The following is a 14,874-nucleotide window of genomic DNA, read 5'->3' as shown; positions in this document are numbered from 1 at the left end:
ATAATCATAAGTTGTTGTCAACAATCTACACAAAATACAATGTAATGTCAAAGTGGAAGAAAAATTCCAACATTTGTAAAATAAAATCAAAATAAACACTAATACAGTGGCTTGCGAAAGTATTCACCCCCTTGGCATTTTTCCTATTTTGTTGCCTTACAACCTGGAATTAAAATAGATTTTTGGGGGGTTTGTATCATTTGATTTACACAACATGCCTACCACTTTGAAGATGTAAAATATGTTTTACTGTGAAACAAACAAGAAATAAGACCAAAAAAATCGGAAAACTTGAGCGTGCATAACTATTCACCCCTGTCACGACTGTGTATAAGAACGGACCAAGGCGCAGCGTGCGTATCGTTCCACATCTTTATTATATAGTGAAACTTAGCCAAACAAACAGTAAACTATAAACAAAACACAAACCGTGACGACAGAGGTGCAACATGTAATATATATAAATAAACAAAAGCTTAAAAGCATACTGACAAAGTACTCATCATCATTCACGGTTTTGTTTTATATCTGAAGCAACATGGCAAACAAGTTAAATAGTTAAAACAAATATTTAAAAAAGTTCAAACTCAAAATAATCTCCCACAAACACAGGTGGGAAAAACAACTACTTAAATATGATCCCCAATTACAGACAACGATGACCAGCTGCCTCTAATTGGGAATCATACAAAAACCCCAACATAGAAAAAAGAAACTAGAACACAATATAGAAAAAATAAACTAGATAAACCCCACAGTCACGCCCTGACCTACTCTACCATAGAAAATAAGAGCACTCAATGGTCAGGACGTGACAACCCCTCCAAAGTCAATACTTTGTAGAGCCACCTTTTGCAGAAATTACAGGTGCAAGTCTCTTGGGGTATGTCTCTATAAGACTGAAACAGGTTTCCCTCAAGAATTTCCCCGTATTTAGCGCCATCCATCATTCCTTCAATTTTGACCAGTTTTCCAGTCCCTGCTGATGAAAAACATCCCCACAGCATGATGCTGCCACCACCATGCTTCACTGTGGGGGTGATGTTCTCGGGATGATGGGAGGTATTGGGTTTGCGCCAGACATAGCGTTTTCCTTGATGGCAAAAAAGCAAAATTTTTGTCTCATCTGACCAGAGTACCTTCTTCCATATGTTTGGGGAGTCTCCCACATGCCTTTGGCGAACACCAAACATGGTTGCTTATTTTTTTCTGCACACTCTTCTGTAAAGCCCAGCTCTGTGGAGTGTACGGCTTAAAGTGGTCCTATGGACAGATACTCCAATCTCCGCTGTGAAGCTTTGCAGCTCCTTCAGGGTTATCTTTGGTCTCTTTGTTGCCTCTCTGATTAATTCCCTCCTTGCCTGGTCCGTGAGTTTTGGTGGGCGGCCCTCTCTTGGCAGGTTTGTTGTGGTGCCATATTCTTTCCATTTTTTTTATAATGGATTTAATGGTGCTCCGTGGGTTGTTCAAAGTTTCGGCTATTTGTTTTTATAACCCAACCCTGATCTGTACTTCTCCACAACTTTTTCCCTGACCTGTTTGGAGAGCTCCTTGGTCTTCATAGTACTGCTTGCTTGGTTGTGCCCCTTACTTAATGGCGTTGCAGACTCTGGGCCTTTCAGAACAGGTGTATATATACACTGAGATCATGTGACAGATCATGCGACACTTAGATTGCACACAGGTGGACTTTATTTAACTAATTATGTTACTTCTGATGCTAATTGGTTGCACCAGATCTTATTTAGGAGCTTAATATCAAAGGGAGTGAATACATACTGTATGCACGCACCACTTTTCCAGTTATTTTTTAAATTTCACTTCACCAATTTGGACTATTTTGTGTATGTCCATTACATGAAATCCAAATAAAAATCAATTTAAATTACAGGTTGTAATGCAACAAAATAGGAAAAACGCCAAGGGGGGTGAATACTTTTGCAAGGCACTGTATATCTTCATTACATAAGTATTCAGCCCCTTGAGATAATACATGTTCGATTTAACTTTGTCAGTGATTACAGCTGCAAGTCTTTCTGGGTAAGTCTCTAAGAGCTTTCCACACCTGGATTGTGCAACATTTGCCTATTATTCCTTTCAAAATTCTTGAAGCTCTGTCAAATTGGTTGTTGATCATTGCTATACAACCATTTTCAGGTCTTGCCATAGATTTTCCAGCAGATTTAAGTCAAAACTGTAACTTAGTCATTCAAAAATCATGTTAAATCCTATTATTGCACACAGTGTTTCCATGCAACTTATTATGTGACTTGTTAAACAAATGTTTACTCCTGAACTTAGGCTTGCCATACCAAAGGGGTTGAATACTTATTAACTCAAGACATTTCAGCTTTTCATTTGTAATACATTTTTATCATTATGGGGTAATATGTGTAGGCCAGTGACAAAAAAAATCTAAATTGAATCCAACAACAAAATGTGGAAAAACTCACAGTACAGTATTATATGGTTGTAGCATCCATGCTCACCCCACACAGTTATTACTTTCCTCTTCCACTGACAAACACCCATGGGAGCGAGCTGAGATCGCACATTCAATTACCTGTTGTTAGCAGATTGTGTGTGTGGGTGTGTTGTATGTGAAACTATGTGGATATGCCTATCTGTCATTATACCATTCCATAGTTATGTTACGTGTGTATAATGTACACTGAGTATGCCAAACATTAGGAACACCTTCCTAATATTGAGTTGCACCTCCTCCCTCAGAATAGCCTCAATTCGTCAGGGCATGGACTCTATAAGGTGTCGAACGTTTTCCACAGGGATGCTGACCCATGTTGACTCCAATGCTTCCCACAGTCGTGTCAAGTTGGCTGGTTGGTGGACAATTTGGACCATTTGCATAGTGGAACATTCACACAGGAAACTGTTGAGCGTGAAAAACCCAGCAACGTTGCAGTCCAACCCACAATCCATGTCTCAAGGCTTACATATCCTTTAACCCGTCTCCTCCCCTTCATCTACACTGATCGAAGTGGATTTAACAAGTGACATCAATAAGGCATCGTAGCTTTGGTCAGTCCATGTCATGGAAAGAGCCGGTGTTCCTGATGTTTTGTACACTCGGCGTATATTGGAATGAGGCGGGAATAGACAAGAGATTCCGTCGCGTTTTTCAACTCAGTATCCAATCACATTTTGGTGCAACCAACTGAAGTGAACAGCATGTCAACATGAGGAAGATCGCGGTGCACTCATACATGACGGAGTGATATTTTGCCGGTGGGAGCAGACCAGGGGCTGGTGTGGAAGCGGAAGGGTTCATCTATAACCAGATGGGTCAGTAGCATGCAGCAGTGGGTAGGTAGGAGAAACAGTGGGTTGGACACATTGGTTGAGTGAGTAGCCTGAAGACTGAGAATCAGAGATCTGCTTGAAGCTATGAAGAACGTTCCCTCTATGAACGCTCTCTAGTCATGCAGCCTGGTATCAGTTGTCAATGTCGTAATACCGAAGAACAGTCAAACACAGTCAGGGCACGGATGCCGTGTCAGTCTATCCCACCGCACTGTACCTTTTCACACTTCTGCGATGCACGTTGTACTCGAGGGTGTTGAGAGCGTCTTGCTGAACAAAGACGGTGTGAGAGAAGAGAGAAGGGAGAGCAGAGTGAGTCCCAGAGACAGATGCAGTCAGAGCAACCCACAATGGTGTGGTACTGTATCATGCCAGTCATCCCAGTGGAGGGAACAGGGAAACCGCTCTCAGGAATAACAATGCAGCATATCAACAGGCACATTCGGTACAGTTTCCATTTGACATAGACAACGGAACGCGCGCGCCCACGCATGCGCGCACTCCCTCTCTTTCATTCATCATACACACTTGCTACACACATACACACACACACACACGGGGACTAACGCAACAAATAGCCTTCCAGGCGTCATCAAAAGGAGGAAATGGTATTTGAGGCTGATCTATGATTTAGTTCTTTAACCTACATGGAGCTTAATCAGAGTAGTATAAAATATTCATGAAGCTTCCCTGTCTGAGGGGGTTCATATCACACACTATAATTACTAGCATGTCTGCCAGAGAAGAGCCAGAGCACACCATAGCCTGGTATTGTTGGCTCAGGGCTAAAAGTCAAGCAGAGTTACCATTGGTCTATCTCCATCTCATTTAAGTTGCCACTGAACACTAGAGAGCCAGTGGAGAGATTCACCCAAGCGTGAGTGAGTGTGTAGGAGAGAGAGAGAGAGAGAGAGAGAGAGAGAGAGAGAGAGAGAGAGAGAGAGAGAGAGAGAGAGAGAGAGAGAGAGATACAGAGTGCCCATGTACGGTACAAATATAGATTCCTATAGAACACATATAGGGATTATAATAACATGGATTTAGGCCTACATTATTTCTTACAGTATTCTTACAGTACAAGCCATACAGTAATGCAGAATAGTGAATTATTAGTGCGTGCCAGTAACGCCTTTGAAAAAGTACGTGCAGGTCTTGCTACAGTTGAACAGGGAAAGACAAAACCTGGCGTCAGCTTTGGTAACACTCAAGCAGGCATGGTGCAGCGAGAGCAGAGAAAGAGAGGAGACTTCAACAAAGAGAGAGGGACAGAGGAGGAGGAAAGAGGAGCGTTGTCTCTCTCTCTCTCTGCGGTGTAATCTGGGTCCTCCTCCTGCTGTCGTTCATGCTAATGGTCTCTGACTGGGAGGGAAGCCACACAGCAGAGTAGAGCAGAGCAGAGAATAGCAGAGCTGGGACTCTAACTGACGCAGGGACTGAGTGACTGGGGCCTCCTCAGTAATGGCCCAGCAACCAATGGGCCTGAACAGAACCTGACGCAGCATGAAGCTCAGACAGCCCCAGAAACACAGCCCCCAGTGTGCTTAGAGAGAACACAACACACAGACTCAAACCCATACAATTACACTCGCATGAATGTGACCACACAAATGTGTACAACATAGCCTGGGCATAGAATTAGACAGAAGCAAAACAATCCCTGTTCTGCTTACTAACGGACACCAACGCCCAGCCTGCCAATGGTTGGTATTGATGAACAGTCTGAAGCCTAATTCCAATGATCTGATCAAAGCTGTTAGACAGAACTCTCCCCTTCTCATCCTTTTCAGTCTGTTTGCTTCTATCTCTCTCTCTGTGTCCTTATGCACTGGGCTTAATGAGCTGTAATGAATTGTCTTCAGTACACTGGACATCAGAGAGCCATCCCAGAGCTCTGGTCACATGAGAGAGGACAGAGAGAAGAGGCCAGAGAGGATAGGCCAGAGAGAAGAAGACAGAGAGGAGGAGAGACAAGAGAGGACAGAGAGGAGAGGGCAGAGAAGAGAGGACAGAGAGGAGAGAACAGAGTGAAAAGGCCAAAGTGGAGAGAACCTGCCCTGTGGAGTCTGCCCTGTCAATACCTCAGTGTCAAAACATGAACAACCATACAGGTCTGAGGAAGAGGTGAATATACACTGATTGTACAAAACATTTGGAACACCTTCCTAATATTGAGTTGAACCCCCTTTTGCCCTCAGAACAGCCTCAATTTGTTGGGGCATGGCCTCAACAAGGTGTCAAAGGCGTTCCACAGGGATGCTGACCGATGTTGACTCAAATTCTTCCCACAGTTTTGTCAAGTTGGCTGGATGTCCTTTGGGTGGTGGACCATTCTTGATACACACAGAAAACTGTTGAGCGTGAAAAACCCAACAGCGTTGCAGTTCTTGACACACTCAAACAGGTGTGCCTGGCACCTACTACCATACCCCGTTCAAAGGCACTTCAATCTTTTGTCTTGCCTATTCACCGTCTGAATGGCACACATACAGAATCCATGTCTCAAGTCTTAAAAAAATCATTCTTTAACCCGTCTCCTCCCCTCAATCTACACTGATTGAAGTGGATTTAACAGGTGACATCAATAAAGGATCATAGCTTTCTCCTGGATTCACCTGGTCAGTCTATGTCATGGAAATAGCAGGTGTTCATAATGGTTTGTACACTCAGTGTACAATCCTATCATATGACTCATTACAGAGTTTGGGTGAATGTCACTTTATGTTACAGTACAACAGCCATGGGATGTTCAAGTCAATCCACTGGCACAAATAGAACAATGACACAAAATGTACGCCATGTTGCACTGTCATACAGTAGCAACACGTTGTCTGTGTGTGGTGGAGTAGAGTTGAGAGTCTAACCCTCCTGAAGCACTGGTGGCTTGTTTTGGTCTCTGAAGAGAGGGATTACATTACCAAAGCCTGGCAAACCTCCCACGGTGACTGTACCGCATCATTATTCATCACCTAGAGGGAGAGGAAAGGGAGGAGATAAAAACAGGCTTTAAAGTTTAATGTGGGAGAACACGAGAGTCCTGAGGAGGACGACAAGACCATGGGAGGGAAGAACAGCTCCTGTTCGGGGAGCTTCCTGTGCGATACTACGCTGCTGACAGAGGGCTGGGAGATCCATTAGATCCAGACCTTTAAGAGGCTAGGTGTGGTAAGACTGATGGAACTACGGGGAAACGTCCCTGCAGTAGGCTGGACCATGAACACAAGGACGTAAACAACATCCATGGAGTGTCTCTTCTACCCTGAGACGAGGAAGATATTACATTCGAAGATAGACGTGTCTTGTTTTTGAGGGAGAACACATGTGGCTGTCTTTCATTTCATGATTCACCTACACCTTGGCCCTGAAAGTAATACTGAGCTTCTTTCATGGCACAATAAAGCGTTCAAACGCTTACCCCCCCACGCAGGGAGAGATATTACGCAGTCTTAACACACACACACACACACACACACACACACACACTGAGACGATGCTCACGAAGAGAGACAAATAACGCAAGGTTTATACGTACACTTAACATTTATAGAGCTAAATACAAAAAAACCCCACTGTGGTTCACAGTACAGATCAATTATCAAAAACATCAACATAAATAATTTGCATGACCGTTACAAATAACTTGGTCCCTGTAGTAGCAGATGAGTAAGTGGGAGTGATAGCCGATGTCTTATTGCTTTCAGAATGAACTGAACAGAAAGGCCTGCACACTGAAGATGCTCCCAATTACCACATCATTGACAACGTTCCGATCCACAAGGGTCTTGGCCTGACGAAGACCCTTCCGGATCAAAACCGTGCAGTGTGCAGGCCTTTTCTGTTCTTTTCTAGTATATACTTAATTAGCCCGGCACCTACGCTTTATTTAAGGATGTGTGTGCTGACCACAAACTTCTCTTTCAGAATGAACAACCCACGATGTCGAGAAGTTTATACTGTAGGTCTAACAGACCCGTCCTCTACACAAGCACCTTGTCCCTTAGTGGTTACGGTGAGGGGACAAGGGGACATAGCAGTGAAGGGCCTTCATATCCAGTCCCAGTCTCTCCCAAGAATACTGGAATGATTTAGCTGTCTGAGGCTGAGCCCAAAACACTGATGAACTAATGACGACCCCAGGTGCCTGGCGCCGAGCACACACCCATCGCACAGTGACCTGAGGGCTAAACGCCCTTACTCTACTGAACGGTATGTACAGCTAACGACACAAATCCAAACGCATTACATAACATTCCCAGAGCACTGCTGGAACGTCACAGCTAGGTCAACACCCCTTTCTTGAGTGTTTTTTTTTTTATATACATCAGGAAGGATACTGTACAACATTCGCTGGGTGAAGTAACTCGGGACGCAAAGAGAAAGGGATGGAAGGGTGAAAGAGGAGGCATGAGCTTTCGCCTGAGGAGTGCGAGAGCGTTTGAGAGAGTGTTTTTTCAACACCGCGGGTGTTGAAGATATGGGAGTGATAGTAATGATGGTTGAGGTGTAGGGAGTTGGAGGGCTGTAGGCTCAGGCCGTAGTGGCTTGTAACTGCAGTGCACTGTGGGTTGTACCGGAGTGTGGTAGTGTAGTGTACTGTCAGTCGTAGTGTAGCGAGGGCTCCCTCTGGGCCCCTGCTGGTAGCGCTGTAGTTCACAGGTACAGGTGGTGACAGGTTTCCATGGCAACCAGGTGCCAGTGTTTGTCTCTAACAGGATGAGCCAGGTCAATGGAGGTGAGTGTGCGTCAAGATCACATCCGTCCAACTATCAGTCTGTCTGTCTACGGGACTCACACGGTGGGAAATGAAGAGGCCCTAAGTCAAGAGTCCGTGTGTCCGTCCTTTGTTCATGGGATCTGGATCTGTAGCTCCTCCTCCTCTTCGTCTGGGTCGCTGGGCGGTCCATCTGGGTTCTCCGGGCTGAACCGAGCTGACCTCATCTTCCCAAACAGGCCCGGGCTCTTCTGCCGCCGCAGTCTAGAACAGAGGAACACATAGGAGAGGAAGAGTGAGTGGACTTGAGTGAGAAGGCGACTTCAGGTTTTGATCTGGATTTTTCACAACTGGCACTTAAAGGCCCAGCGCTGTCAAAATTCAGTTTTTCCTGTAAAAGTCTGATTATTCCCTCGCAGAAAATCGCTGTGGAGGTCTCAACAGTGACCGAGTAAACAAAGGCATATTTCAGGACTGCGTCGGCTAAACAAACAATGCATAATTCACCATTGCCTAAAAACCCAGCGCAACGGAGCTGCTTCCGTTGCCAGGTAACACTCAGTTAGCCAGCTTTGACCAGTTACTGAGCCACGGCTGCCATACTGGTGATCATATCACTTGGACAACAGTGAAATACTAATATCATCTCTACAGAGGTAGAGCGGGGGGAGGGGAAGAGAGGGCGAGAGGGAGAGAAAGGGAGGGTCTTCTCTCTACAACCCACGTACATTTTTTGAAATTCAGCAGAAGGTTCCCATCGGACCTAGCTCTAATGAATCACTCTGAGGCTCAGAGAAAAGCTTACATTATTTATCAGCTAGCCGTTTGCCGAATTGATCCTCATTTTGAGATGATTCATCGCCTTAACCCAAAATCATACCTGCGTGTTTGCAGCCGGCTCAGTCTGCGCCATAATGACAGAGACAAACAGATACAAGAGAAAAGCAGAACCAGTTAATTCCTAAAACCAACAAACGCTCTATTTGCTGTCTGTTTCGCTCTCTCTTTACCTCTCCTTCTCTCTCTTTACCTTCTCCCGCTCCCTCCTTCTCTCTCTTTTACTTTCTCCAACTGCTTCCTCCCTCTGTGTCGCAGCAGGCTCCGTCTATCTGCTGTCACGCTTTATTAGGACACAACAGCTTAACCGTCAGGAAACTTGTGTTTAAGACAATGCCTGTCGTCTGAGTCTGGCCTGGGTAAACGGACCGGCTGTCCAGGTAAATAGAGGATTTATTAGAGATGAGAGGAGGAGCCCAGCCAAGCCCCCAGACCAGACCAGCCCCCAGGCCGTGCAGTTACACTGCTGAACAACTAGAGTTTCTAGACAGTAGCACTTATGAACCTACGGTAGCTAACAACCCTGGGCCAGCCACCACTGTCTGCCTGGGACTGACTGACTGGCGACTGACTGACTGACTCACTGACTGAATCACTGACTCACTGACTGAATCACTGACTCACTGACAGACTCATTGACAGACTCACTGACTGACTCACTGTCTGACTGACTCACTGACAGACTCAAAATCAAATCAAATCAAATTTTATTGGTCACATACACATGGTTAGCAGATGTTAATGTGAGTGTAGTGAAATGCTTGTGCTTCTAGTTCCGACCGTGCAGTAATATCTAACAAGTAATCTAACAATTTCACAACAACTACCTTTTACACACAAGTGTAAAGGAATGAATAAGAATATGTACATATAAATATATGGATGAGCGATGGCCGAACGGCATAGGCAAGATGCAGTAGATGGTATAGAGTACAGTATATACTAATGAGATGAGTAATGTAGTGTATAAAACATTATATAAAGTGGCATTGTTTAAAGTGACTAGTGATACATTTATTACATCCAATTTTTTATTATTAAAGTGGCTAGAGATTTGAGTCAGTATGTTGGCAGCAGGCACAAGGGATGGCTGTTTAACCTGTTGGGTCTAGGGGGCAGCATTTGCACGTCTGGATAAAAAAAATGTACCCGATTTAATCTGGTTACTAATCCTACCCAGTAACTAGAATATGCATATACTTATTATATATGGATAGAAAACACTCTAAAGTTTCCAAAACTGTTTGAATGGTGTCTGTGAGTATAACAGAACTCATTTGGCAGGCAAAACCCTGAGACATTTTCTGACAGGAAGTGGATACCTGATGTGTTGTATTGACTTTAAACCTATCCCATTGAAAAACACAGGGGTTTAGGAATATTTTGGCACTTCCTATTGCTTCCACTAGATGTCACCAGCCTTTACAAAGTGTTTTGAGTCTTCTGGAGGGAGATCTGACCGAACAAGAGCCATGGAACGGTGATGTCCCATTAGACACCTGGCGCGCTAGTTCATGTTGGGTACCCTCGTTCCAATACGTTATAAAAGAGTATGCATTCGTCCACCTTGAATATTATTCATGTTCTGGTTAAAAAAGGCCCTAATGATTTATGCTATACAACGTTTGACATGTTTGAACGAACGGAAATATATTTTTCCCCTCGTTCATGACGAGAAGTCCGGCTGGCTTACATCATGTGCTAACGAGACGGAGATTTTTGGACATAAATGATGAGCTTTTTTGAACAAAACTACATTCGTTATGGACCTGTGATACCTGGAAGTGACATCTGATGAAGAGAATCAAAGGTAATGGATTATTTACATAGTATTTTCGATTTTAGATCTCCCCAACATGACGTCTAGTCTGTATCGCAACGCGTATTTTTCTGGGCGCAGTGCTCAGATTATTGCAAAGTGTGATTTCCCAGTAAGGTTATTTTTAAATCTGGCAAGTTGATTGCGTTCAAGAGATGTAAATCTATAATTCTTTAAATGACAATATAATATTTTACCAATGTTTTCTAATTTTAATTATTTAATTTCTGACGCTGACTTGACTGCCGGTTATTGGAGGGAAACGATTTCCTCAACATCAATGCCATAGTAAAACGCTGTTTTTGGATATAAATATGAACTTGATAGAACTAAAAATGCATGCATTGTCTAACATAATGTCCTAGGAGTGTCATCTGATGGAGATTGTAAAAGGTTAGTGCATCATTTTAGCTGGTTTTATGGTTTTGGTGACCCTGTCTTTGACTTGACAAAACATTACACACAACTCTTGTAAATGTACTGTCCTAACATACTCTAAATTTATGCTTTCGCCGTAAAACCTTTTTGAAATCGTAAAACGTGGTTAGATTAAGGAGATGTTTATCTTTCAAATGGTGTAACATAGTTGTATTTTTGAAAAATTTGAATTTTGACATTTATTTGGATTCAAATTTGCCGCTCTTGAAATGCACCTGCTGTTGATGGAGTGCACCACGGGTGGCACGCTAGCGTCCCACCTAGCCCCAAGAGGTTAACAGTCTGAGGGCCTTGAGATAGAAGCTGTTTTTCAGTCTCTCGGTCCCAGCTTTGATGCACCTGTACTGACATCGCCTTCTGGATGACAGCGGGGTGAACAGGCAGTGGCTCGGGTGGTTGATGTCCTTGATGATCTATTTGGCCTTCCTGTGACATCGGGTGGTGTAGGTGTCCTGGAGGGCAGGTAGTTTGCCCCAGGTGATGCGTTGTGCAGACCGGATTACCCTCTGGAGAGCCTTACGGTTGTGGGTGGAGCAGTTGCCGTACCAGGCGGTGATACTGCCAGATAGGATGCTCTTGATTGTGCATCTGTAAAGGTTTGTGAGTCTTTTTGGTGACAAGCCAAATGGTGGACCATTTCAGTTGTCCGTGATGTGAACGCCGAGGAATTTAAAACTTTCCACCTTCTCTACTACTGTTCTGTCGATGTGGATGGGGGATACTCCCTCTGCTGTTCCCTGAAGTCCACGATCATCTCCTTTGTTTTCTTGACGTTGAGCATGAGGTTATTTTCCTGACACCACACTCCGAGGGCCCTCACCTCCTCCCTGTAGGCCGTCTCATCGTTGTTGGTAATCAAACCTACTGTCGTCTGTAAACTTGATGATTGAGTTGGAGGCGTGCATGGCCACGCAGGCATGGGTGAACAGGGAGTGCAGGAGAGGGCTGAGAACGCACCCTTGTGGGGCCCCAGGGTTGAGGATAAGCGGGGTGGAGATGTTGTTTCCTACCCTCACCACCTGGGGGCGGCCGTCAGAAAGTCCAGGACCCAGTTGCACAGGGTGGGGTCGAGGCCCATGGCGTTAAATGCTGAGCTGTAATCGATGAACAGCATTCTTACATAGGTATAACTCTTGTCCAGATGGGTTAGGGCAGTGTGCAGTGTGATTGCGATTGCGTCGTCTGTGGACCTATTGGGGCGGTAAGTAAATTGGAGTGGGTCTAGGGTGTCAGGTAGGGTGGAGGTGATATGATCCTTGACTAGTCTCTCAAAGCACTTCATGATGACGGAAGTGAGTGCTACGGGGCGATAGGTGTTTAGCTCAGTTACCTTAGCTTTCTTGGGAACAGGAACAATGGTGGCCCTCTTGAAGCATGTGGGAACAGCAGTCTGGGATAGAGATTGATTGAATATGTCCGTAAACACACCAGCCAGCTGGTCTGCGCATGCTCCGAGGACATGGCTAGGGATGCCGTCTGCGCCGGCAGCCTTGCCTGGGTTAACAGGTTTAAATGTTTACTCATGTTGGCTGCGGTGAAGGAGAGCCCGCAGGTTTTGGTAGCGGGCCGTGTCAGTGGCACTGTATTGGCCTCAAAGCGAGCAAAGAAGTTGTTTAGTTTGTCTGGGAGCAAGACATCGGTGTCCGCGACGGGGCTGGTTTTCTTTTTGTAATCCGTGATTTATTGTAGACCCTGCCACATACTTCTTGTGTCTGAGTCGTTGAATTGCGACTCCACTTTGTTTCTATACTGACGCTTAGCTTGTTTGATTGCCTTACGCAGGGAATAGCTACACTGTTTGTATTCAGTCATGTTTCCGGTCGCCTTGCCCTGATTAAAAGCAGTGGTTCGCGTGTTCAGTTTTGCGAGCATGCTGCCATCAATCCACGGTTTCTGGTTAGGGAAGGTTTTAATAGTCAACGTGGGTACAACATCACCGATGCACTTGCTAATAAATTCTCTCACCGAATCAGCGTATACATCAATGTTGTTGTCCGATGCTATCCGGAACATATCCCAGTCCACGTGATCGAAGCAATCTTGAAGCGTGGAATCAGATTGGTCGGACCAGCGTTGAACAGACCTGAGCACGGGCGTTTCCTGTTTTAGTTTCTGTCTATAGGCTGGGAGCAACAAAATGGAGTCGTGGTCAGATTTGCCGAAAGGAGGGCGAGGGAGGGCTTTGTATGCGTCGCGGAAGTTAGAGTAGCAATGATCCAGAATTTTGCCAGCATTCGATATGCTGATAAAATTTAGGGAGCCTTGTTTTCAGATTAGCCTTGTTAAAATCCCCAGCTACAATAAATGCAGCCTCAGGATATGTGGTTTCCAGTTTACATAGAGTTCAATGAAGTTCTTTCAGGGCTGTCGAGGTGTCTGCTTGGGGGGGATATACACGGCTGTGATTATGATCGAAGAGAATTCTCTTGGTAGATAATGCGGTCTGCATTTGATTGTAAGGAATTTTAGGTCAGGTGAACAAAAGGACTTGAGTTCACTGACAGTCTCACTGACTGACTCACTGACTGACTCACTGACTGACTCACTGACTGACTGACTCACCGACAGACTCACTGACAGACTCACCGACTGACTCACTCACTGACTGGCTGACTCACTGACTCATACTGGAGAGCAGGGAATATATGAGGGTGAGTGAGCTGGCTGGAAATGTACAGATAGTGAGATTTACATTATGAGCTGTCCAGGTTCATGAGTAAGCAATGTGAGCTGGGGGCGCTAATCAGTCAGTAATGATACTGTGGGACCCATTGTAATACTAGGCATAACAAATACGCACACCCCTTTTTCATATTATTATTATGGGTAATATCTTTAGACATGTGGCTCATTCACATGGTGCTGTAAAGCAGACTAGTATTTTAGGATATAAGATGGTTATTGTGGTTATTACTGAGTAATGCTCAATGTCAGCGGCATAGTTGCAGTCACCAACGCTCTGGATAACGTGAAAACAGCCTAACCAGCTCTGCTAGGGCGAGTAAAATGTGAGGTGTTCTCTTATTTGTGCCTGGATGTAGCTAACGTTAGCCAGTTAGCTTGTGTGCCTGACTGCCGTTGTGACAGTCAGAACGCTCGGATCAACCACCTACTCCTCGGCCTGAGCGTCCAGTGTGCCCTCTAAACTCTCCGAGAGGGAAATGCTCTGAATTTACAAACGGACAATCTGGCAACGCTCTGAATTTACGAACGCCCAGAGCGCACTCTGGCACTCCAGATTGAATTTACGAACACAACCGAAGTGTCTAGCTAGTAATTTGTTACGCTAACAAGCTAGCACGAGGTTGCATAGCAACAGCATCAACTTCCAGTAGACAGGTGTAGCGCTAGTATGCTCAACTGAACGGATACACTTTGTTTACAGTATACTAAAATGAACTAATAGTATATAGTATGTAGAATATACTCATAAAGTTTTTGTATACAGTATGCTAATATGGGTACGCGAACACAGCTCTAGTGATGATTCAGGCAGTATCATTAGACATGTATCATCATCTAGTGAAGATACATGTCTAATGTTCCGTGTATGTTTTGTGATTTTAGGTGAGCAAAGATGGCCTTAAGTGCATGAAAGTGTTATTACACATGTTAAGTGAATGTATAAACAAGTAAGGGTATCAGGGAGATCAGTGATGCTTGTTTTAAAGTTCTCCAGGCACAGAGAAACACACCCACTGTGTTACTAACCGAGTGCCTTAGCTAGCCAACTGGCAAGGTGGTGCGTCGT

General features: G+C 44.7%; 1 protein-coding gene across 1 annotated transcript in view; it reads right to left on the bottom strand.

Annotated features, from left to right (window-relative positions):
• Window positions 1–6,839: 6,839 nt before the first annotated feature.
• LOC106587147 (coiled-coil domain-containing protein 102A) overlaps window positions 6,840–14,874 on the bottom strand; it is a 79,394-nt gene continuing 71,359 nt past the window's right edge. The window contains exon 9 of the mRNA XM_014175207.2: window positions 6,840–8,293. Coding sequence (XP_014030682.1) covers window positions 8,164–8,293 — 130 coding nt within the window. The 3' untranslated portion in view covers window positions 6,840–8,163. The remainder of the gene's footprint in view (window positions 8,294–14,874) is intronic.

This window comes from Salmo salar, chromosome ssa26, assembly GCF_905237065.1.
Source record: "Salmo salar chromosome ssa26, Ssal_v3.1, whole genome shotgun sequence".
Lineage (NCBI taxonomy): Eukaryota > Metazoa > Chordata > Actinopteri > Salmoniformes > Salmonidae > Salmo > Salmo salar.
Note: the sequence above shows the minus strand (reverse complement) of the source record. Positions and strands in the feature narration are given on the sequence as shown.